We start from the raw sequence: 22,642 nt of genomic DNA on the forward strand, positions 1-22,642 counted from the left end.
AAAGGGCGTGCGGCGTTGTCATCGATTCCGACCGCGCGTCTTCGACAACCGAGAGGATTGGGAAGCGGCGGATAACAAGGCTGCGTTCGAAGCCCGGAGAAAGGTTCGCGAGACCGCGATTGAGCTCGGAGCTCGCCGCGGCGCACGCCGCCACCTCGTTCAGGTCAGAGTAGCCGAGGATCGCGTGCAATACGTCTGCGGGGAGCCCGAGGCGCCCCACGCCGCGGTCGCGATTGTTCGCGTGCGCCGCATCTCGAGCCCGTTTGTAGGCGTCGCGCGCCTGCCGGAAGGTCTCGAAGGCCTCAGCGACCGCGTCCATAATGTAAGACGGCCTCGGGTAAGGACCGAGGCGGCTAGGCGATTGAAATGGAGGCGGCCATGCCTGCTCCTAAAAGGCAACCATGCGGCAACCCGCTGCAACTTGAGTTGTTGCCGTCTGGTCTCGTCGACAAGCACTTTTCGGTCGCGCCCGTGAAGGAAAGAGTGCGAAATTCCCAACTTCAAAGGCTCCTCTCGTAAACTACCAAAGAGGGGAGCGCATCTTTACCGTGGCCTGGCGCGCCGGTCGGGCGGCGCCATGCTCGCGCGGACGTCGTCCGCGGTCGCGTTCGCCGGGAGCGCGAGCGCGGTCCTTCGGAACGCGGCGAAGACGGCGGCGACGGTCGCGTTTTGGCCCGCCCAGGCGCCGTAGTCGTGCGCGGCGCCGTCGTCGTAGGGCGCGAGGCCCCGGGAGACGCGCAGCGCGTTGAGCAGCGCGTAGTCCAGCGCGTAGTAGTCCCGAACCCGGGCGACCGTCGCGTTCGACAGGTCCTCCGCGGCGAACTTCTTCACGTGGCGCGCGGCGACGGGCTCGCGCACGCAGGGCGGGTCGGCGCAGCCGGCCTCGACGTCGGGGACGAGCTCGCCGAGCAGCGCCAGCGCGTCCGCGTCGAGCCGATCGGTCCAGAGGACGCGGTCGACGGCGCCGCCGCGCGCGTCGCCGACGTAGAGGTACTGCGGCAGGAGGTGGCAGTCGGCCGCGAAGACGCGGCGCTGGCCCAGGGGGCGGTACCCGTCGCGCCCGAGGCAGAACGCCACGAGGTCATCGACGAGGCGCAGCTGCGCGGCCCGGCCCTCCGTGCCGTCGGCGAAGCGGCCCCCGAGGTGCCGGAAGTCGAACGCCTCGCCCTCCACCCCCGAGAAGTGGGCCGTCGAGCCCCAGCCGTGGTTGAGCTCGCTCACGAAGCGCAGCAGCGGGTCCCTCAGGCTCGTGAACGTCGCGTTCTCCGCGCGCGCCAGGAAGCCGTAGAGGTACGGCGGCAGGTGCCACGGGCTCCGGCACGGCCAGCCCCCCTTGGGCCGCCGCGCGCCGGCCGCGACGCCCGCCCAGCCGCGGCGACCGACGTGGCAGCGCGCGCGCGCGTGGAAGTACTCCTCGACGCCCGTGCCGCCGGTCTTCGGGTTGTGGAAGTACGCGACGCCGGGGCAGCTATTGGACATGGGCTCCATCGCGGCGCAGCCGACGACGACGAGCGCCCACGCACGGCGCATGGCTTCGCGCAGGCTAGACCATCGTCAAGGCACCATGCATTGCGAAACTTCACTTATTGCAAGTCTTATTGCGAATCAACTTTTAATCAACTTGACCTCCGCGCCGAAAGCAAAATCTCTTACGCGTCGTCCTCGCTGTCCGTCTCCGGGTGGAGGTCGAGGTAGACGAGGAGGACGAGCTTGTCGGGCTTCTTCTTCAGCTTGCACTTCTTGACCTTGCAGTCCATGCGCCCGCGCGTGCGGATGAAGGGCCCCTTGCGCCCGGGCAGGTCGAGCTGCCGTTTGTGGCCCTGATGCCAGAAGCGGAGGACGACGGACGTGTCGTCCCAGAGCAGGGTGACGTCGTCGTCGGCGATGGCCGCGGCGCCCTTGGCGGGGACGTAGACGGAGATCTTCGCGCCGCCGTCCTCCTCGGCGAAGCCAAACTCGCGCACCTCCGTGATGGGCACCTCGCGGCGCGCCGACGTCTCGAGCTTCACGGGCGCCGTGTCGACCTTCACGCTCTGGTCCGTCGCGCCGTGCGCGTAGTAGTAGGAATTCTCGCCGTGCTTGCACACGGACGCGCCGAGCGCGCCCGGGGGCTCGGCGCGCCCGGGGTCCTCGGGCGTCACGTCCTCGACGACGAAGCCGTCGGCCTCGTCGAGGCGCTGCGGCGCCATGACGACCTTGGTCTTCTCCGCGCGGCCCTGCTCGCCGTGCGCGAAGTAGTACCTGGGCAGGAAAAGGGTGCGAAATTCTCAATTTCAAAGGCTCCTTTCTCGGCCGATTTCCACTCGTTTCGGCTGATTTTTGGACGAGCGATCATCTCTCGGAGCGCTCTCGAAGCGTGGATGCTTTTCCTAGAACGCGCGCGCGCGAAACACTCACATTGAAGCGACGTTGAATCACCCTTTTCCTGCCCTGAGTAGTACGAATTGCCGCCCTTGCGCGCGATGGAGTCGGCGATGGCGTTCTTCGACGGCGCCTTGGTCGTGATGACGCCCCGGTCCTTCGTCGCCGCGCCGCGCTCGCCGCGCTCGCTCTGCTGGCGCAGGAGCTCCTGCTTCGCGGCCGTCGCCTGCGGACGCGCCCGGTCGCGGCGCGAGCGCGGGGACGCGGAGCGCGCGCGCGCGCGCGAGCGTACATCCCCTCGGCTGTGGTTCTTCGTAATTTGAGTAGTCTTCCGCATCGGCGGGCGGGTTTCAAGCCGCCGCCTCTCGTGGTCGTAGGACTGGGGCTCGTCACCGGGGCTTTCGGCGGCGTTCGCGGGACGCGGCGCCGCGCGGAGATGGGCGCCCGCTCGTCGCGGCGGCTCGCCTCGCGCCGCTCGGCGACGAGCCGCAGGCGCTCGGCCTCGCGGCGCCGCGCGGCCGCGGCGGCCGGCGACTCGGCCGCGGCCGCGCGCGCCTCCGCGGCCGCGGCGTCCTGCGCGCGCCGGTGCGCGTCGACCTCGTCGCTCGACAGCGGCCGGAGCACGCGGCTGCTCACGTAGCCGCCGACGGGCTTGACGATGCGCCGCCGCGACACGCCCGCGGACGTCTTGGCGACGGACGCGTCGGCGGCGACGACGACGGCGCCGTAGACGAGGTCGCCGACCTGGGCGCTGTCCAGCTCCACGTCGGCGCGCACGACGGCGCCACTCCGGCCGATGACGCGGTAGAGCGGCCGCGACGACTGGAGCGCCGAGGCGACCATCACCGCGGCCGCCGTCGACCTAGGCACAGCCACAGCGAGTGGCAAAATGGAGCGCTGCTGGCCTCAAGGACTTGTCGTTGAATTGGTCCCATGATGTTGAAGTGACCGCCCGCGCGCTGGGGCAGCGTTTGGACGCTCTGGACGCTCGTTAGAAGGCGCCGGTCGACGGACGACTCGCGCCGCGCGCCGCGCCGCCCGTCGGCGCACGTCGCCGCGCCGCCGCGTCGCGCATGGGCGGCCCGGTCGAGAACCTCCTGCGCGCCGCGGGCTGCCCGCTCTACGCCGTCCCAAAGGCCCTGGGCTTCGACGTCGAGGCGCAGCGGAGCGCGGCGCAGGTGGAGGCGGACAACGCGCGCGGGTGCGTGGCGCCGTGCTGGGACGAGACGGACAACGGCATCCCCGACGTCTGCCTCGAGCGCAAGTGGTGCCCCTTCAACCCGGACAACCCCGTCACGAACGACAACTTCGTGTGCCTCGTCTTCGGCAACATCGGTTTCCCCTACTTCGACCGGCGGCGCAAGGTCTACATGGGCGTCGCCATGTGGTCGACGCTGCTCGCGATGTTCGTCACGGCCTTCGGCGCGCTGTCGCTGTCGACGGACCCGGACGTCGTGCGCACGTCCTACTGGGCGAAGCTCGAGACCTGGAACGCGACGTCTCGGGAGACGACGCACTACTACCTGGGATTACGGTCCATCGTCACGGTCTACGACGGCGGCGACGAGACGACGGACCGGCTCGAGATCGACTACATGGTCGGGCGGATCCCCGGGAGCCGGAACGTCGACCCCATGCGCGAGGAGCTCCTCGAGAGCTGCGCCGACAGCGCCGCGGGGAACCAGATCGGCGCCTTACTTTCCTGCGTGACGCTCATCTTCGCGCTCCTGGGGACGATCAACCGCATGAAGTTCTCGAGCGACGCGAACGTGCAGAAGGCGCTGGGCCTCGTCACGGACACGTGGGGCGCTTTAACGCTGAGCTACACGCTCTTCAACTTCCACGCGAACTGCTTCGACGACCTGCCGAACCGGTTCCTGCACCTGGACCTCGACTACGAGTGGGGGCCGGGCTGGATCTGCTACCTCTTCTGCGCGTTGAGCGGGTGCATCCGCGCCGCGGCGCACTGGGTCACGCCGACGCCGGGCAACGGCGCGGGCGCGTGCACCTTCAGTCTACCGATGGAGATTTTAAAGCTCCTGGACGCGGACGGCGACGGCGAGATCACCTGGGAGGACCAGAAGCTCATGTTCCGGAACCTGAAGAAGTTCATACAGCACGAGACCGTCGAGGTCCGGAGCCGCGCGACGATCCTGCGGGCCGACATGCTCAAGGGCGGCGGCCGCTTCGTGCGCGCCGCGTCCGACGCGGCCGAGGACCTGGCGGACCGCGTCCGCCACTCGCTCACGGCCCACGACGAGAGCCCCCGCGCGCTCGGCGACGACGAGAAGCGCGACCTCGTCGCGGGCGCGCTCGCGGACTTTGGCGGCGCGGCGCCCGCGCCGCCGGCGCCGGCGACGGCGACGTCGCCCGCGTCGCCGGCGCCCGAGTCGCCCAAGGCGCCCGCGGCGCCCGCGGCGCCGAGGAGCCCGCCGCGCGACGCGGGGCCCGCGCCCGCGGGCGAGCGCGACGGCGCGCCCGAGGACCCCCTCGCGCGGCGCGTGTCCCTCTCCCTCGCGAAGCAGCGCCACAACGCGCGCCGGTCTTCCATCGCGCGGTCCGTGCCAGGGCAGGACAAGAGAGCGACATTCCCAACTTCAAAGGCTCCTTTCTCGGCCGTTTCCCACTCGTTTCGGCTGATTTTTGGACGAGCGATCATCTCTCGGAACGGTCTCGAAGCGTGGATGCTTTTCCCGGAACGCGCGCGCGCGGGACACTCACGTTGAAGCGACGTTGAATCACCCTTGTCCTGCCCAGGTCCGTGCTCCGCGAGTCGACGGCGCACGACCGGCACGAGCGCCTCGCGAAGCGGTCCGCGGAGCGCAGCGCCGCGCGCCGCGGGTCCGTGCGCACGGCCAACGTGCCGACCTACCTCTACGGCCTCTCCGACGACGCCAGGTGCTCGCCGCGCCTCCTCGAGGAGGACGAGGCGCGGCGCCACCACCGGCCCAAGGCCATGTGGAACAAGGTGCGGCTCAACATGAAGCACCTCAAGCAGGCCCAGGTGCGCCCGGACGACGGCGCCGGGGCCGCGGACGCGGCGCCGGAGGCGGACCCCGACCCGGTGACGGCGCAGCCCGCGCCGAGCCCGCTCGCGCCGCCGCGGCGACTCGACGGGGGCGACGACCCGGGGCCGCTCCGCCAGGGCCGCCTGCCGCCCCTCGCGGACCGGCGCGACCTGCCGCCCCTGCGACCGAGGGACGACGAAATGAAGTCGCCGTAAAGCGCGGACTCGTGGGGAAGCCAGCTCACGGCAACCTTGCTTCAAGCGATCGCTTCAAGCATGTTGACGATCCGCCCGTGTGAAGCACTGAGCTATGGCAGGCGCCGCTGTCTTGCTGGCGCTCGTCGCCACCCGCGCGGCGGCGTTCGCGCCGCCGCGGCCAACGCGCGCGCCCCTCGTCGCGCGGTCCTACAAGCGGCCCGACGCGCCGCCGAGCCCCGACGGGTTGTCGTCGCTGCGGTCCGCGGCGGCGAGCGGCCGCTGGCGCGAGGCGCTGGCGCTCATCGCCGCGGCGGAGGAGGCCATCGGCGACCGCGCGGCCAAGGGCGAGGGCCAGGCGTTCCCGCTGCCCATCGAGGCCTACAACCTCGCCATCACGGCCTGCGGCGCCGCGGGCGAGTGGCGCGAGGCGCTCGGCGTGCTCCGGCGGCTCACCGTCGGCGTCGACTTCGACGGCGACAAGGGGTCGGTCCTCGGGCGGCGGCCGCGGCCCGACCACGTGACCTTCAACGCCGCGGGCGCCGCCGCGGCGAAGAGCGGCAGATGGCGCGACGCGGAGATGGTGTTGGACCAGAGCAGGCGCTACAAGCGGAGCCACATCATCCTCTACACGTCGGTCATCGGCGCCTGCGGGCGCGCGCGGGAGAAGGGCCGGGCCCTGGGCCACCTGGCGCGGCTCCGCGAGGAGCGGGGCCGCGCGGACGTCTTCGCGTTCACCGCGGCCGTCGACGCGTGCGCGCGCGCGGGCGACTTCGCCAACGCGACGGCGCTGCGGCGCGCGATGGAGGCCGAGGACCGCGTGGCGCCGAACCTGCGGACCTTCCGCGCGCTCGTGTCCGCCGCGGGCAACGCCGGCGAGTGGGCCGCGGCGGAGGAACTGTTGGAAGAGGTCCGCGCCGCGTTCGCGGCGCGCGACGGCGACGACAGGGGCTGGCGGCTCCGGGACTACGCGGCGTGCCACGAGGCGGCGCTCTTCGCCTGCCAGGACCGGGGCGACTACGCCCGGGCCGCCGCCGTGCTCGGCCGCGTCGAGGCGGACGTCGACGCGCGCGCCGTCGGCGGCCGCGACGGCGACGCGCTCGACTTCACGCTGCGCGGCCACGTCGCCGCGGTCGGCGCGTGCGCCGCGTTCCGCGGGCCGGCGGAGGGCGAGGACTGGGCGGACCGGCGCCGCGTCGCCTTCGAGCTGCTGCGGCGCCTCGAGGACCGCGTGTCCGCGCCGGCGCGGCGGTCCATGCTCTGGCGGCGCGCGCGCGAGCGCCGCGCGGCGCACAACGCGGTCTTGGCGGTGTGCGGGCGGGGCGGTTTTGTGGGTGATGCTTGGAGCTCCTCGAGAACGCGACGACGAAAGGGTTGAAGCCCGACGCGGCGTCGTTCAACGCGTGCCTGGCCGCGTGCCGCCGGTCCGAGCCGCCGAAGGCCGAGGCGTCGCTCCGCATCTGGCGCCAGCTCATCGACGACGGCACGGCGGCGCGGCCCGACGGCGTCTCCGCGGCGGAGACCGTGGCCTGCCTCGAGCGCGGCAACCGCACGGCCGACGCGGACGAGGTCTTCGGCGACTGTTTGCGGCTGGGCGTGCTCCTCACGAAGCCCGCGGGCCCGCGGTCCGCGGCGCCGCCGTCGGGCGTCAAGTCGTCGTCGTTCCTCGACGAGGACGGCGAGTACGACGTCAGCGGCATGACCGTGCCCCTCGCGCGCTGCGCCGTGCGGCGCGCCGTCTACGAGGCCGCGGCCGACCTCGACCCGAAGGCGACGGCGAAGGCGTCCGTCGTCTTCATCACGGGCGTCGGCGCGCGGCGCCAATTCGACCCGAACCACGTGCCGCTCCGGACCCACGTGCTCCAGCTCCTGCGGCACGGCTTCGACCCGCCGCTCGTCGCCTTCGTGCCCGACGACGCGCCGGGCACGGTCAAGGTCGAGACGCGGTCCCTCCTGGCCTGGGCCGCGGCGCGCGACGAGGACGCCGCGGACGCCGCGGAGAAGCGGCCCGCGCGCGGCGGCGGCGCGAAGCGCCGGGGGAAGCGCGGCCGCAAGAAGGGCCGGCCGAGTAGCAAGTAAAAACAGTGTCGTAACGCCCGCAAGTAACAGTTACGATCGGAGCGCCCGCAGGAGGGCCTCGTCGCGGATGCCCGCGAGGTCGAGGCCGACGTCCGCGCGCGTGAGCGCGACGCCGGGCGGCGGCGCCGCGCACGCCGGCCCGCCGCAGAGCGCCGCGCGGAAGTCCGGCGTGGCGTAGCCGAAGCTCGCGAGGGCCGGCGCGTGCTTGGACCGCCACTTGGCGAGGTCCGCGGCCGCGCGGGGCACCGCGGCCTCGCGGTGCGCGGACGCGCCCGCGACGCACGTCTTCCGCCGGTCGAGGACGCCGCCGTCGAGCCAGCACGCGACGTACTGCAGGTTCGACCGCGCGAGCCCTCGGAAGGGCGCGAGGTCCGGCGCCGCGCCGCCGAGGACGCGCGCCAGGGCCGGCGAGGCCCCGTCGAGCGCGACGGCCTCCGCGTGGACGACGGCCGCGTGGTCGAGCGCCGCGAGGTCCTCGCGCGCCTTGGTCCAGACGCGGCGCCACATGTCGAGGCGCCGGTCCATGGCCCGGTCCTCGGCGTCGACGAGGTAGCGCGTGTGCTTGGCATTCCACTTGTTCTTGAGCCACTTGTCCACCGCGAGCGCCCAGGCGAGCGGATGGCGGAGCACGAAGACGAAGCGCGCGTTCGCCGGGTAGAGCGCCTGGAGGAAGGTCGACCGCACGACGTTCTCCGGCGTCTTCTCCACGAGCACGGCCGCCGACGCGTTCCAGAAGTCCTTCCACTCGTCCCAGAGCTTCGCCGCGTTCTCGGCCGTCGCGAGGTCGGAGTCGGCGTTCAACGCGAGGCGCCGGAGCCCCCGGCTCCCGCCGCGGCCCCAGTCGCGCAGGGCGTACACGTAGGGATAAACGTCCTGGGCGAACTTGCCCTCGACGCCGCCGCTCCTGATGACGTCGCGGAGGTAGGACCGCTTGACGCCGCGCCAGCGGCAGATTTTCGCGAACCGGTCCTCGGACGCGTTCGCGCTCAGGGACCGCTTCAGCCAGTCGAAGGACTGGGCGCTCGCGCCGTCGAGCGCGTCGATGGTCGTCGCCAGCGTCGTCGTGCCGCTCCGCTGCAGGCCGCCGACGAAGAGCAGCACGCGGCCCGCGTCCCGCGCCGGCGCCGGCGCCGCGGGCCGCAGGAGCGCGAGCCCGAGGGCGCCGTGCGGCTGCGCGACGTGGCCGTGCTCGGCGACGAGGACGCTCGTCGCCAGCAGGCAGACGGCGCCGACGGCCGCCAGGGCGACGGCGAGCGGGCCCAGCATCATCCCATGCTCTCTCTTATTTCGGGCTGCAACTCGCGTTCAAGAATCGCCTCGCCGCCAAAGAGCTCCGGTCGTCGTCGTCGCGCACCTTGCGTGACGCCCCGCCGGTCGCGCGGACCATGGCGCCGTCCAAGGGCAAGACCCTCAAGAAGCTCGAGGCGACGGTGAAGAAGCGCGTCGAGCTCGACAAGGCGCGCGAGGACCTGCCGAACCGCGACGGCGCCCTCGAGGGCGAGGTCTACGGCGCGCGCCTGGGCGCGCTCCTCAAGGAGGTCGACCCGGCCTACGCGCTCGAGCCCGAGGCCGAGGAGCTCGTGCTGAAGATGGCCGACGAGTTCGTGCACCAGGTCACCAAAAGGGCCGCGGAATACGCGAAGCACCGCCGGTCGGGCACGCTCGACGCCGTCGACGTGCAGCTCTGCCTCGAGAAGCACTGGGACATCGTCGTGCCGGGCATCCCCGCGCGCACGGCGCCGCGGCCCGCGGCCCTCGCGGCGCCCTACACGTACCGCCGCGTCGACCCGCGCGCGCCCGCGCCGCCCCTCGTCGCCGAGGACCGGCCCCGCAAGGGCAGCAAGCGGCCCCGCGCGTCCTAACTTCGCTATCATCTACGGCCGCGACCAATCAGTTGATCGTCTTCGCGAGGTAGAAGCGGAGGTCCTGGAAGGGCAGGCGGATCTCGCCGGACGTGCCCGCGGCGCGGAAGACGGGGAGCATCATGTCCTGCTTGACGAGGTAGTCGATGCGCTTCGCGTCGAAGACGGCGCCGTTGACGATGAGCGCGGGCGGGCTCACGCCGATGCGGCGCTTGAGGCTCCCGACGAGCGCGCCGCTCTCCGGCTGCTGGTCGAGGCGCACCTCCGTGTACTTGGTCGTCTTCGACACCTTGAGCGCCTCGATCGCGGACTGGGACGCCGCGGAGCCGTCCGAGAAGAGCACGGCCTTGGACCCGGACACGAAGCCGTCGAGGGCCGCGTCGGCCTCGGGATTGGGAAGGAACTGCTGGAAGAAGGCCGTCGGCGCGGCGCGCGCGGCCGTCCTCCGCGCGGGCGCGGCCCGCGGCAGCGTGCGCGCCACGAGGCCGCAGGCCTGCGCCACGAGGAGCGCGGCGGCGACGACTCCGAAGGATCGGCGGGCCATCGTCTTTGCAAATCCAGGGCTTGCGTCGACGCGTGCGGCATCATGGCGATGGTGCCGTTCTCCAGAGATTCGCGCATTGATGCTGCCCCCGCTATCGACGATGTGCGCCGCGATGCGACGCAGCTCGCGCGTGCTCCTCGTCCTTGCAGCGACGACGTCGGCGCTCGCGCCGTTGCCGTCCCACGCGCGCCGCGGTCCGCCCCTGCGCGCCGCGGCACCGCTGAAACCGAGCGGCGGCGCCGCGGCGCCGGCCGAGGCGCCGCGGCGGCTGCTCGTCATGCTGTCGCTGGGCTACGGCGGCAGCATGTTCGCCTTCCGGCCGACGCTCATGATCGTGCTGCCCGCGCTCCTCAAGAGCCTCCACCTGTCGGAGGCCGACGGCGGCGCGTTGCTGAGCACGTGCCAGCTGAGCTACATGGTCGCGAAGCCTCTGTCCCAGGCCGCGAGCGACGGCGTCGACGCGCGGCTCTTATTGGTCGCGAGCGAGGTCGCGACGGGCGCCTGCTTCTGCCTCCTGGCGCTGGCGACGACGAGGCTCCACCTGCGGGTCTTGTTCGCGCTGATCATGGCGTTCCAGGCGCCGCACGTGCCCGCGGCCGCGCGGATCATCACGACGCGCTACGCGGCGGCGAAGCGCGGCAAGCCCTTCTCGACGATCAACGCCGCGGCGAACCTCGCGTCCTGCGCCGTGCCCCTCGTCGTCACGCGCGCCGTCGCGCGGTTCGGCTTCCGCGCGCTGTTTCTGGCCGTCGGCGGCGTCTGCGCGCTGCTGCCCCTGGTCCAGTACGCGAGCATCGCCGAGGGCGACGTCGCCGCGCCGGCGGCGGCGGCGGCGCCGGCGCCGGGCCTCGGCGGCGTGCTGCGGTCGCGCGTCGTCTGGCTGCTGGGGCTGTGCTACGCGCTGCTCTACTTCGTGCGCATGGGCGTCGAGGGCTGGGTCGGGACCTTCGCGCCGGGCTGCGTCGGGCGGTTCCTCTTCTTCTGGCAGGTGGGCGGCGTCGTCGGGTCGACGGCCGCGGGGCCGTCGTCGGACCGGCGCGGCGGCGACCCGGCGCCGCTCGGCGTCGCCTTCGCCGCGGCGCTCCTCGCCTTCGCTTTGGCGTTTCGCGTCGTCGGCGACGAAACCCACCCGCTCATCGTCGCCGCCGTCGCGTCCCTCGGCGGCGCCGCGGCCTACGGCGCGCGCGTGCTCAACGGGGCAGGAAACGAGTGATTCGAGTTCGCTTCAACATGAGTGTTCCGCGCGCGCGCGTTCCGGCAAAAGCATCCACGCGTCGAGAGCGCTCCCGGAGATGATCGCTCGTCCAAAAATTAGCCGAAACGAGCGGAAAATGATCGAGATAGGAGCCTCCAAAGTTGGGAATGTCGCACTCTTTTCCCGCCCAGGTGCTCAACGTGCTCACGACGCGCGCGACGGTCGACGCGCGGTCCTGCGGCAAGGCCGACGCCGTGACGAACGCGCTCGCGGAGTGCGGCGGCGCCGTGGCCGGGCTGCCCCTCATCGCCCTCGTCCAGCGCGCGGGCTGGGCCGCGTACCCCCGGACGCTCGCCGCCGCCGCCGCGGCGCTCGTCGCGGCGCACGTCGCCCTCGCCGCCGAGTGCCGCCGGGGCGCGCCCTAAGTTTAATCCGGCGACAGGAGGCCCTCGCGGTCCGCGGCCATCGGGCCGTCGGCGGGCCTCGCGGCGGCGAGGACGTCGAACGTCGCCGCGACGCCCGCGTAGAAGCCCAGCGCGAGGGCCGGCGACGCGGACCGGCCGCGCGCGGCGGCCGTCAGGGCCGCGAGCGCCGCCAGGACGACGAGCGCCGCGTCGGCGCGCCGCAGCTCGAGGCCGAGGACGTCGCCGACGCCGCGGAGCGCGAGGCCCGCGGCCGCCGCGGCGCCGAGGACCGCGTCGGGCCGCTCGAGCGGGTCCCCGAGGGGCTGCGGCAGGTAGCGGGCGCGGCGCTGGACGGCGGCGCACGCCTCGCCGGCGGCGAAGCAGGCCAGGGCCGCCGCGAGGTGGCGGCCGGCCGCCGCGCCGCGGCGAGGCGCGGCGAACCTCGGCAGGAAGCCAAAGGCGCCGACGGCCGCGCCCAGAGGCTGCCAGGGGACGGCCGCGCCGCGGGCCCAGTCCTCGGCGTGGCCCAAGACCAACAAGCCGGCGGCGGCAAGCGCCGCGCCCCGGGCCGCGTCGCCGCCGTCGGGCGGCGTCCCGCGGCCCCGCTCGAGGCGCTCGCAGGCCGCCGTCCGCGCCCGCTGCGCCGCCGCCGTCGCCCGGGGCGACGCGAGGACCGCGGGGAGGAGGAGCCAGAGGCCGCAGGCGACGACCCAGGCGCGCGACGCGGCCGGGATCGCCTCGAGCGCGGGATCGACGATCGCGTCCGCGTAGCCGAGCGACGTGGAGAAGTGGGACCCGTGGGGCGCGACGTGGTGGAGGCCGTGGGTCCGCGGCGAGAGCACGAGCCCCGCGGCGACGAGGCAGCGGACCCAGGCGGGCGACGTCCAGGACGGCGCGTGCGCCCACCGGTGCGCGAACTGCGAGAGCGCGCCCGCCGAGCCCGCGACGTAGACGAAGAGCGCCGTCGGCGCGGCGCGGCTCGCGTCGAAGGCGCCGCCGCGGACGCGGGCGAGGAGCAGCAGGCCCGCGAGCGTCGCCCAGACGACCGCGGCCGCGGGCGCGAGGCGCGCGAAGAGGAACTTCGCGGCGGGCGCCGCGGCGAGCTTCGTCGGCGCGAGGTGGTGGGCGGCGTCGACGGCGCTGTGGTGGTCCAAAACGACGTGGAGCAGCAGCCCCGCGACGTCGTCGTAGGCCGCCGCGAGCGCGACGAGCCGCGCGAGGCCCAGCGGTCCCAGATTTCTCGCGTGCTTCGCCGCGCCGACGGTCGGCAAAAGAAGCGCCGCGGCGGCGAGGCCGAGGCTCAGGCCCAGCAGGAGCTGCAACGCGGGCACCGTGGCGACGTCGAGGGCGCCGAAGCGCGCGGGCCGCTCGCGTTTCGAGGCCGCGAGCGCGCGCTCCGCGCCGGCCGCGACGCGCGCGCAGAGGGCCTCGCAGCCCTCGCCGACGCCGCGCACGCGCCGCGCCGCGGGCGACGTCGACGTCGGGTCGCCCGGGTGGCTCAGCAGGTCGCCGCGGGGCAGGTCCTCGATGCCGTGCTTCGCGTACGACTCGGAGTGGCTGGTTCTTGTCTCTCCGCCGCGGAAGCTCGGCGCGACGGCGAGGGCCCAGGCCGTTTTCGCGTCCCAGCAGCAGCACTCGTCGCCGAGCTCGAAGCCGTTGTGCTGGCCGTCCATGTCGCTGTCCGACGCGCAGAGCTCGAGGCTCCAGGTGTAGTCGAACATGGCCCAGTCGAGGCCAAAGGGGTTGTCGTCGCCGAACCAGGCGCCGTGGCCCTGCGCCGACAGCCGCGCGCCGTTGGGCACGCCCACGCGGAAGTCGTCGTAGGCGCTGCCCAGCAGCATCATCGCGCTCAAAGACGGCCATCCCATCGCAGCGCGACTGCAAAACGCTGCACAATGTCGATCATGAAGCACGGAGGACATTCGATCGACTTTTACCAAGGGGATATAAATCTAGATGGGGTGGCAGGCGAAACGCGAGGTCCTCGTACTACTCGGGGCCGCCGCTAGCGTTTTCTTTCTTCTTCCACGCCGCAGCGCGCGGGCTGAGTGCAACGATGGCGGGTCGCGCGGCGCGGCGCGGCTGCGGAACCCTTCGACGGGGCGGGGCAGCGAATTTGGGCTGCTGAGATCATTGCGTTGGCTCGCGAGCGCGACGGTTGTTCGGCGGCGGGACGAGAGGGCGGCGGTGTGAGTCGAGTGTGCGATATTTTCTTGTCCTTAGAGGTTGGAGGCGCCCTATGGGTACCCGCGGGGGGCTCGAAACCTTCAGGACACACTTTTCCCACGATCTCAGAGCCTGCGCAGCCCCGGCGCCGACGGTGTCGCAACACAGTTTCTCGGGCAGCGAGACGGTCCACGACCATCATCATCGCGAACACGTCCAAGAGCTGCCCCAAAACCCCCTTCCTCGCGTGGCGCCAAACCGGACACGGTGCCCTCCAGCGCGCCTCGGTTTCCTTCCACCGGACCCGAACCGCCCGGACGCGTAAGTCTTGTCGCGGGCGCCTTCGCGGGGGAGCGAATACCGCTGCGGTCCGTCTGGGGCCGCGTCGACGACGGCGGCGTCGAAAAGTCCCCGGCCAAAAGTCGTCAACATTGCCCCAAAACGATGGGTTGCAGTACGAGGAGCTCGCGCAACATAATCTCGTTGAGCTGCCACCCCATACTATTTATTACCCCTTGCTTTTACCCCGGCGATGGCGCACCACGCGTGGTGCCGCTCGACGTTCGACCCGTTCGAAGACCCCGCGAACTGCGTTCGCGCCGCGCGCCCCCCCAATGCCGAGTTGTTCATTCCGAATGTCTCGTTCACCTCGGTCGGCGCCCATGGATCACTAAATGGAAATCCCCAGCCGTTTGAGGACGCCGTCGAGGCCTACCACGTCAACTGCCTCTCGCGCCTGCCCCCCGACGACCCGCGCTGGGCGCATCCCCTGGCGCGGCGCCTGCGGCCCGACGTCGAGTTCCTCCGCAAGCACCACCGGGCGCGGAAGCGCCGCGTCGTTTTCGACGCGGCGGCGCTCCGCGCGCGCGAGGACCTGACGCCGGACGAGTTCGAGTACGTCGAGGCCTTCGCGAAGGGCGCCGTGGCGTGCGGCGTGGCCGCGACGCGGGAGGCGAAGAAGTCGCACTACGCCGGCATCAGCGCGGCGAACCTCGCGGTGGTGGCCGTGCTGCGCGACAAGCGCGCCGTGCGGCAGCGCGCCGCGCTCGCCGAGCGCCAGCGCGCGCTCGCCGTCGACGTCGGCTTCACGGACGCCATCCGGGCCGCGGTCGGGTGGGCTGGGGACGGCCTGCCCGACGACTGCCCGTCGGCGGCCCACCTCGGGTCGCCCGACTGCCCCGGGCGCGCGCGCGCGCTCCGCGCCTTCTTCGAGGGCCGGTCCCTGTCCCCGCGCGGCGTGCTTAGATCGGTGTCCCGAGAGTCGCGTCGGCGCGCGAGAGTCGCCTGTCCTCACACCACGCCCCCCGCTCGCAGGTCGACAAGGACAAGGACCGGATCCGCAAGGCCCTCGGCGACGACGGCTTCCGCGAGATCATCGCCGCCCGCTACCCGCGACTCGTCCCCTACCCGCACATCATCGAGGCGCTCGCCAAGCGGGCGCAGCTGGACCATGTGTTCAGCTGCGCCTGCGACCACCCCATGAACCTCTTCCTCGAGTCCGACGTCCTCAACTCCTCCTTCAGCGACTACAACATCATGGCCCTCAAGGCCGCCATGTACACGCCGCCCGTCATGCGGGCCGCGGGCGACTGGGTCCGCGCGGCGTTCTCCGCGCAGGTGGACGTCGTCTCCGTCGCCGCCGAGGCGTAAGGTAGTCGCTAGTCAGCGAGTTAAGGTGGCGGGAAAATCGAACGGCCTAAGGTCACGCGCGCGTCGATCCGGGGGCCGTGCGTCGCGCCGCGCGTGCGGCCGAGGGTGGGCTAGGGCGGCTCGTCGAGCGCCGCGGAGAGCACCGCGCCGAGGTCCGGGACCGACCGGATCGCCGCGGGCGCCTCTGCCGCGAAGGGACGTCCGCTCCTGCGGCGCCGCGGACTGGAGCAGGACCTCGTCCGCGTCGCCGAGCGCGTCCGTCCGGTCGAGCGCCGCGCCGTCGTCGCCGCCGCGCGGAAGGGCGTCGCGACTTCGAGGCGGTCCTCGTCGTAGCGCATGGCCTCCGCGTAGCGCGCGGCGTCCGCGTAGCGCGGCCCGTCCTCGTAGCGCGGCGCGTCCTCGGGCCGCGGCGCGGCGGCGGCGGCGTCGTCGAAGCCGGGCGCGTCGTCGGGGAAGTAGCCCGCCGGCGCCGCGTAGGGCGGCGGCGACCCGGACGCGTCGAGGGAGCCCGCGGTCGCGGACAAGAACGACTGCTCGAGCGGCGCGTCGCCGTTGTCGTCGCGCGTCGGCGGCGCGCCCGCCGCGGCGGGCGCGTCGGCCCAGGCCGGCGCGTCGACGGAGAACGCGGCGTCGGCCGGGAACGGCACATCCGAGGCCGCGGCGGCGTCGCCGTCGGGCGCCGACGCGGAGCGGCGCGCGGCCGCGGCGACGTGGTGCGGCGAGAGCGACGAGAGCGAGAGGTCGTGGACGGGCCGGCCCGCCGCGGACGCCGTGGAGACGCGCGCCGGCGGCGGCGGGAGCGTTGCCGAACTGCGACGCGCTCTACATGTCGGTGAGCGCGGCGTCGAGTTCGGCCCGGTCGCGGTGCGCGATCCGCAGACGAACACCGTCGTCGCCGCGGCCGCCGGCGAGCCCTGCGGCACGAGCCGATAATCGACGACGTCGCTGGCGCGCGTCTTCGACATCCAGTCGACGCTGCCCGCCAAGGGCAGCCCGGCCCGCGCTCGAGCGCCTCGAAGTTTGGCCGCGACGTGGGCTCGCTGCTTCGTGCCCGTGCGCGGCGCGACGTCGCGGCGGCGCGCGGCCGCGAGCGCTCCGCGGCGCGAAGCGCCGAAGAGAAAAATCACGCGAGTTTACGCGTCGTGGCGTCTGCGCGAGCATAGGATCCACGCCGCCATCGACTGTACGTTATGTGCCCATATCTTTAGATATGCGGCACATAACGTACAGTTGAAGCATCTCGAACCAGCCCGTGCGATGGGATGCCGACAGACTGCACCCGCGAATGCGAAGCGGCGCGCAATCGGGCCTGCTCAGTGCGGCTCGTGCGCGCGCAGGAAGGCGCGCTGCGCCGCGGCACCGAGAAATTTGCCGTTCGCTTCTCTGTTCTTGAACTCCGCTCCCACCACGAGGTTGTGGCGGCCTCGTGCGGCCACTACATCGTCGCAATGCTACCAATCCATGAGGTTTCGGTGGCACAACGTCCGCAGGCGTCGCGGGCGACAGTTCGCTCGCGCGGTCGACGTCTTCTCGACGGTGCTGCGCATTAACGGGCTCGTATCGGTTCGCGAGCCGCCGTCGAGCGTCTTTTCGGGCTGCGGAGATCGATTTTTTCGACCCAAGGAACGCAACCGACGTCGAGGGAGCGGCCCCCGGATCCCAGTCGACCGGAAACCTCGCGCTAGAGAACCACTCGTTCGCGAATGAGCACCGAGAGCTCGTCTAGAATTACATCGACGAGGAGCCGCTCCGCGTCTTCGGCGACGGCGACGGCGGCGGCTGCCCCTACGCGATGGCGTCGTCGAGCCGGCCGCCCGGCGCCGCGGGCCGCCGCTCCTGGCGCGCGACGACGGCGCCCGGGACCACGTGCGGAACGGCCGCGCGGTCGCCGACCGCGTCGACGAGGAGCCGCTCCGCGTCTCTTGCACGTCGTCGGGCGGTCGAAGAGCACGCCCGCGACGCTGACGCTGCCCGTGTCGTGCTTCGCGGCCTTCGACTGCATCGACGAGACCGGCGCGCAGTTCGTGCGCGCCGGCGACCAGGAGCCGATCACGTTCTCCGTCGACGTGCACGCGCTAGCTCCCGCGCGACGTCTGGGAGGACCTGCAGTCGCCGCCCTCGTCGCGCACGGCAAACCATTCCTGCCTCCACGACCAAGGCCGACGCGACCACGAGCGGCTGAGTGGCTCGGGCCCGCCGGCGTCGTCGCGCGAGTGCGTCGGCGCGCGCGCCGCGGACGACGACGAGAGCCTCGCGCGCTTCGGGCGGTCTAGTAGTAGGGTTAGTTCAATTGCCACCTCCTCACGTGGTCAGGTATCGGAGGCTCGTCGGTATCGGAGGCTCGTCGGAGACCTCTCGTGTTTAGCGATCCTTCAGTGGTAAAAACTTCAAGCCTCTCGATTTACCCACTCGCGATCTCCTCAATGCAGTCGCCCCCGACGCCGGCGTTCGCGCCGTGGACCGACGCCACGGAGCGCGAGCTCCAAGCGCTCATCCGGCGGAAGCAAAAGGCACTGCTACAGCCGGCGCCCGGCGCGCCGAACCCGTTCCGCCTCTCCATCCACGCTCACGCCCTCGACGCCGCATGGCGCGCCCAGCTCGCGCCTCGCGACCGCATCATGCCGAACGCCGCCGACTGCGACTTCACCAAGCTGACCAAGGCCGTCGAGGCGCAGGCGCGCTCGTTCTACGACGCCTACGGCGAGGCGCAGCGGACGTTCGAGCTTCCCATCCCGTGCCACCCCATCGAGCTCATCGGCCTCAGCGCCGCTACGGCGTCAACGGCCGCCGCGATCTTCGAGGAGGCGACGCTGCGCGTGAGCGGCGACCCGACGATGGCCGTGCTGCGCGCGCACGTGCGGGCTATCGTCTTCGATGAGTCGGGCCTGGGGAAGATGATGCTGGAGGCTCGCCTCGGCCTCTCGAACATCTCCGAGGAGGTCTACGCCGCCGCGCGGCAGCTGTACACCGTCGCCTTCGTCCTCGACGACATCACCATGGCGCGCCCCGAGGGCATCGTCCTCATCCCGCTCATCTTCGCGGCCATGTGGGAGGACCTGGAGTTCAACGGCGCGTGGAAGCGCTACTTCGGCCCCAAGCGCGTCGCGTTGGTCGCGGCCGCGGTCGCGTTCCCCACGAAGGACGCCGCCATGCGCATGCAGGCGGGCCTCCGCCACGTCGACGCCCCCGGGGGCGCCGGGCTCCAGACGCGGCTCGACGAGGTCCTCGCCGACGACCCGGCCGCGGACGGCGACGGCGGCGACGGCGCGACCGTCATGGAGGAGGAGGCGACGCGCGTCGACGGCTCCGGCGGCGCCATCGACGAGGAGCGGTCCCGCCAGGTGGCCGTCGACGCGCAGGCGTCGCTCGCGGGCTTCGAGGAGCGGCCCGCGGCGTCGGAGGGCGCGAAGGCGTCCGGCGGCGACGGCGGCGACGGCGCGACCGTCATGGAGGAGGAGGCGACGCGCGTCGACGGCTCCGGCGGCGCCATCGACGAGGAGCGGTCCCGCCAGGTGGCCGTCGACGCGCAGGCGTCGCTCGCGGGCTTCGAGGAGCGGCCCGCGGCGTCGGAGGGCGCGAAGGCGTCCGGCGGCGACGGCGTCACGGATTTACTGGCGACCTTCGCGGCCCACGAGCTCGGCGAGCCGCCCGCGCCCCAGGCCGTCGACGCCGCCGCCGTCGACAAGGCCGAGGCCGCCTTGGCGGTCGCGCTGGCGAATTCGAATTCGCCGCCGCCCCCAACGGTCGCGCAGCTCGCGCAGAGCTCGAACGCGGAGGCCCTGCGTGCTGTGTTGGCAAAGCTCGCGACGCGCACGGCGCGCCGGCGGCGCTCCAACCCCGTCGTGCTCCGCGAGGATGCCTACGTCGTCCTCGATGCCCTTTACGACGACGACGGGGCGATGCGGCGCAAGGCCGAGCCGCTCGAGGCCGAGGCTCGGTCCAAGAGCGACGCGGCGAAGGCGGCGTTGCGCGAGGGCTGGCGCATGGGCGTGGCCGAGGACGAGATCGATCGGCTCGACCGCGTCGTCGAGGCGTGCGAGCGCGCGGAGTCCGAGATCCGCGCGCGGCACGTTTACGACCGCGCCGCGGCCGCGTCGAAGCTTGGGAATGCGCTCGAGGTGCGGGTCTCTGCGGGAGTCATCGACCCGAGCCGAGGTGCTCAGATTTTCGTCGCGTATGGGACTCTGTCCGAGCTTGGTGCGCGATTCGCGGATGATGCCAATTTGGATCGCACCATCACTTTCACCTTTCGCGCTCCGCATGCGGACTCGGACGCCTTCTTTCCCTCCGGGCTTGCTATCGGCGCCATCGGCGTCGCTGCCTGTCCCATCCAGAGCCTGCACCGGGGCGAGACGCAGGACGACTGGCGGGGTCACAAGTTCTGCCTCGTGAAGATCGCGAAGATGACGCGGAATCGAGCCAAATGGACTCAGGACGGCTTGGAGGTCGTGAAATCATCTGCTGGAGCGAACTTTAGCCTGGTAGTCGTGGAGCCGGTTGCTCCAGGTGGCACGCCGACGGCGGCGCTACCCGCGGCGCCGGCCGAGGACCCGGTGACCGCGGCGCGCCGGACGCTCGCAGTGCTCGGCGCGGAGCTCGAGAACGCCACGACGCGCGTCCTGCGGGTCCACGGCGTGAGTAAGCGCGAGGCGATCGTGGCGCGCGTGAAGGGCCGCATCGACGCCGTCGACATCTGCGACGACGTGGAGCTGCGCGACATCCGGAGCGACCTCGTCCGCCGCGCGGAGGCGCTGCCCCTCTCGACCGAGGCCGTCGCAGAGGCCCGCGCGCGGCTGCCTCCGAAGTCGCCGCCCAAAGCGCGGCCGACCCGCGGGTCGATCCGCCGGGCGGCGGCCGCCGCCGACGAGCGCCAGCCCAGAATCGCGGCCGCGACCGGCGCGGAATCGGCGGCCGCTGCGCGCCCCGCGTCGCCGCTCCGTGCGCCGGAGAAGCGCGCCCCGCCGCGGTCGCCCGGCGGCGCCGTCGGCCACGCGGCGAAGCGGCCCAACCAGATGGTCGAACGCTTTGACGCCGACCTCGCCGCGTTGAACGCGCACACGGCCGCGCCGCCGCCGCAGCCGCGGCAGGAGCCCACGGCCGTCGAGGCCGCCGCGCCGCAGGAGCCCGTGGGCCGCGACGAGGTCGCGGTGATGGTGCACCCGGGCGACGAGCGCTTGGAACTTGCGTCCGTCCTGCAATACGACCGGAGCTTCGGAGGAGGGTACGAGGTGCAGCTCGAGCGCGACAAGGAGATCGTCGAGCTCCCGGCGAAGCGCGTGCGCCGCCTGGACCCGCACGAGGATGACGACTTCGCGAAGGGCGAGCCCGTCCTCGCGCTCTTCCCCGAGACGACGTCGTTCCGCCGCGCCGTCGTGGCCCAGAAGCCGAAGCGGGCGCGCGGCGGCGCGCCGCTCGAAATCGTCGTCACGTTCGAGGCACGATCTGAGCGTCGGCAGCGGAAGGGACCGGGGAGCACACACCGCGTGAGCTCCCGCTACGTGCTCCGCAACCACTAAGCACAAGAGGCCAGATGAGACTCATTGAGAGCACCGGCGCGGCGCCCCGCTGCGAGGTTTAAGTTGACACGGAGCCCTGTCGTTGTTGACGTCGACGTCGACTCCAAGCGAATAAAATTCCAAGCGCCGGCCGCCACCGGCCTCGTCGCGCCGCCAGTTGTTCGCCATGCGCGCAGCCGTCGCCGCCGTCCTGCTGGCCAGCGCTCATGCGCTCGTCGCACCGCCTCGCTTACGACACCAAACGCGCATCGCGACGCGCCCGAGCCCCCGGCCCTCGGCGATCGCCAACATCAACAAAAGGGATCCACGACGGCCCTCGCCGCGGAGCCGACGCCCTACGCCCTGTCCGACACGAAATCCGAGGATTTGGCGACGCTGGCGTCGCTGCCCATCATCTGGGCCCTCATGGTCGTGGTCATGCGCGTCCTGTCCGACGCGATCGAGCCCGTCTACTGCGTGCTTTGGTCCCAGGCGCTCACGCTCCCCTACTTCGCCGGCGCCGCGCTGCTCAGCCCGGCCGACGAGGACAAGTCGGGCTCCCTCGGCGCGACGCTCGCCACGGGCAGCGTCCTGGGCCTGCTCTGGGCCCTCGGCGCGCTCGTGCAAAACACGGGCTTCGAACACGGGGCCTCGGCGTCGCACGGCGCGTTCCTCACGCAGATGACGACGCTCCTCGTGCCGACCTTCTCCATGCTGCGCGGCGACGTCGTGCCGAAAAAGTTCCTCTACGCGTGCGCGCTCGCGCTGCCGGGCATCGCGTGCTTCACCTTCGACGCGGGCTCGGGCGGCGGCTCGTCGTCGCTCGACGGCGACGCGCTCTGCGCGCTGGCGGCGGTGGTCTATTCGTCCTACGATTTGTACCTGGCGTCCGTGGGCGACGACTTCGACGGGAACCGCATGAACTTCGCGCGCGCCGTCTTCGGCACCGGCGGCGCGGCCGCCGCCGCGATCGCGTTCGGGTCCTTCGGCGACGACGTCGCGGGCGCGGCGGCGGCGGCGGCGGACAACTTCCAGGCGTCGTCGCCGCGGCGATCGCGTTCCTGCCCGCGGGCCTGGCGCAGATCACCGACGTCGCCGACGTCGTGAGCGGCGTCGCGGTGCCCGCGATCGGCTTGCCGGTGCTCGCGTGCCTGAACCTGGCGTCGACGACGATCCAGCCCAAGGCCCACGCCGCCGTGCCGCCGGCCGTGTCCCAGATCTTCTACGCGCAGACGCCCATGTGGGCGTCGCTCCTCGCGTTCCTCCTCCTCCGCGAGTCGTTCTCGCCGTCGTCCCAGCTCGGCATCGCGGCCTTCACGCTGAGCCTCGCCGTCGCCGCGGCGCCCGACGACGCCCTGGCGAAGCTCCTGCCGAAGCAGGAGGCGGCCGAGTCGCCCCGGCTGGAGAAGTCGCCGATCCCGCTCTTCATCAACGCCACGCGCCTCGATTGAGCCGCGCGGCGAGCATCAGGACGCCCGCCGGCGCCGCGTCCACGCGCCGCCGCCCGGCCTCCGTGTCTATAGTAATCTGTTTTATGGGTATCCGGGCGACGCGATCACTGGAGCGCGAGCGGCTTCGACGACGTCGGCGCGTTGAGGCCCACGGACGGCTCGACCTGGGTCGTGAGACCCAGGTTCGTGATCTGCTGGTCGCTGTAGCCCTGCGCCTTGAGGTCCTTGATGCG

General features: G+C 72.4%; 6 protein-coding genes across 6 annotated transcripts in view; 2 read left to right on the plus strand and 4 right to left on the minus strand.

The window, feature by feature from the left end:
• Positions 1–543: 543 nt before the first annotated feature.
• On the minus strand, positions 544–1,530 carry AURANDRAFT_65288 (hypothetical protein; the record flags this gene model as incomplete). Its single annotated transcript, XM_009040381.1, has 1 exon — positions 544–1,530. The coding sequence occupies one exon, from the start codon at positions 1,528–1,530 to the stop codon at positions 544–546; it is 987 nt and encodes a 328-aa protein (XP_009038629.1).
• A 119-nt stretch (positions 1,531–1,649) lies between these two features.
• AURANDRAFT_65289 (expressed protein) lies at positions 1,650–2,189 on the minus strand (the record flags this gene model as incomplete). Its single annotated transcript, XM_009040380.1, has 1 exon — positions 1,650–2,189. The coding sequence occupies one exon, from the start codon at positions 2,187–2,189 to the stop codon at positions 1,650–1,652; it is 540 nt and encodes a 179-aa protein (XP_009038628.1).
• A 1,245-nt stretch (positions 2,190–3,434) lies between these two features.
• Positions 3,435–7,642, plus strand: AURANDRAFT_71914 (hypothetical protein; the record flags this gene model as incomplete). Its single annotated transcript, XM_009040179.1, has 4 exons — positions 3,435–4,918; positions 5,119–5,580; positions 5,801–6,872; positions 6,911–7,642. 4 exons carry the CDS (start codon positions 3,435–3,437, stop codon positions 7,640–7,642), a joined length of 3,750 nt encoding a protein of 1,249 aa, XP_009038427.1.
• A 1,890-nt stretch (positions 7,643–9,532) lies between these two features.
• On the minus strand, positions 9,533–10,048 carry AURANDRAFT_65291 (hypothetical protein; the record flags this gene model as incomplete). The annotated part of the gene is made up of 1 exon (XM_009040379.1): positions 9,533–10,048. One exon carries the CDS (start codon positions 10,046–10,048, stop codon positions 9,533–9,535), a length of 516 nt encoding a protein of 171 aa, XP_009038627.1.
• A 1,622-nt stretch (positions 10,049–11,670) lies between these two features.
• AURANDRAFT_65292 (hypothetical protein) lies at positions 11,671–13,491 on the minus strand (the record flags this gene model as incomplete). The annotated part of the gene is made up of 1 exon (XM_009040378.1): positions 11,671–13,491. The coding sequence occupies one exon, from the start codon at positions 13,489–13,491 to the stop codon at positions 11,671–11,673; it is 1,821 nt and encodes a 606-aa protein (XP_009038626.1).
• Positions 13,492–14,345: 854 nt separating this feature from the next.
• AURANDRAFT_65293 (hypothetical protein) overlaps positions 14,346–22,642 on the plus strand; it is a gene marked incomplete at both ends in the record, with an annotated part of 9,876 nt that continues 1,579 nt past the window's right edge. Inside the window, 8 exons of the mRNA XM_009040180.1 lie at positions 14,346–15,050; positions 15,128–15,430; positions 15,941–16,327; positions 17,893–19,533; positions 19,798–20,235; positions 20,542–20,886; positions 21,280–21,954; positions 22,041–22,366. Of these exons, the coding sequence (XP_009038428.1) occupies positions 14,346–15,050; positions 15,128–15,430; positions 15,941–16,327; positions 17,893–19,533; positions 19,798–20,235; positions 20,542–20,886; positions 21,280–21,954; positions 22,041–22,366 (4,820 nt within the window). The remainder of the gene's footprint in view (positions 15,051–15,127; positions 15,431–15,940; positions 16,328–17,892; positions 19,534–19,797; positions 20,236–20,541; positions 20,887–21,279; positions 21,955–22,040; positions 22,367–22,642) is intronic.

Source organism: Aureococcus anophagefferens (genome assembly GCF_000186865.1).
Source record: "Aureococcus anophagefferens unplaced genomic scaffold AURANscaffold_14, whole genome shotgun sequence".
Lineage (NCBI taxonomy): Eukaryota > Pelagophyceae > Pelagomonadales > Pelagomonadaceae > Aureococcus > Aureococcus anophagefferens.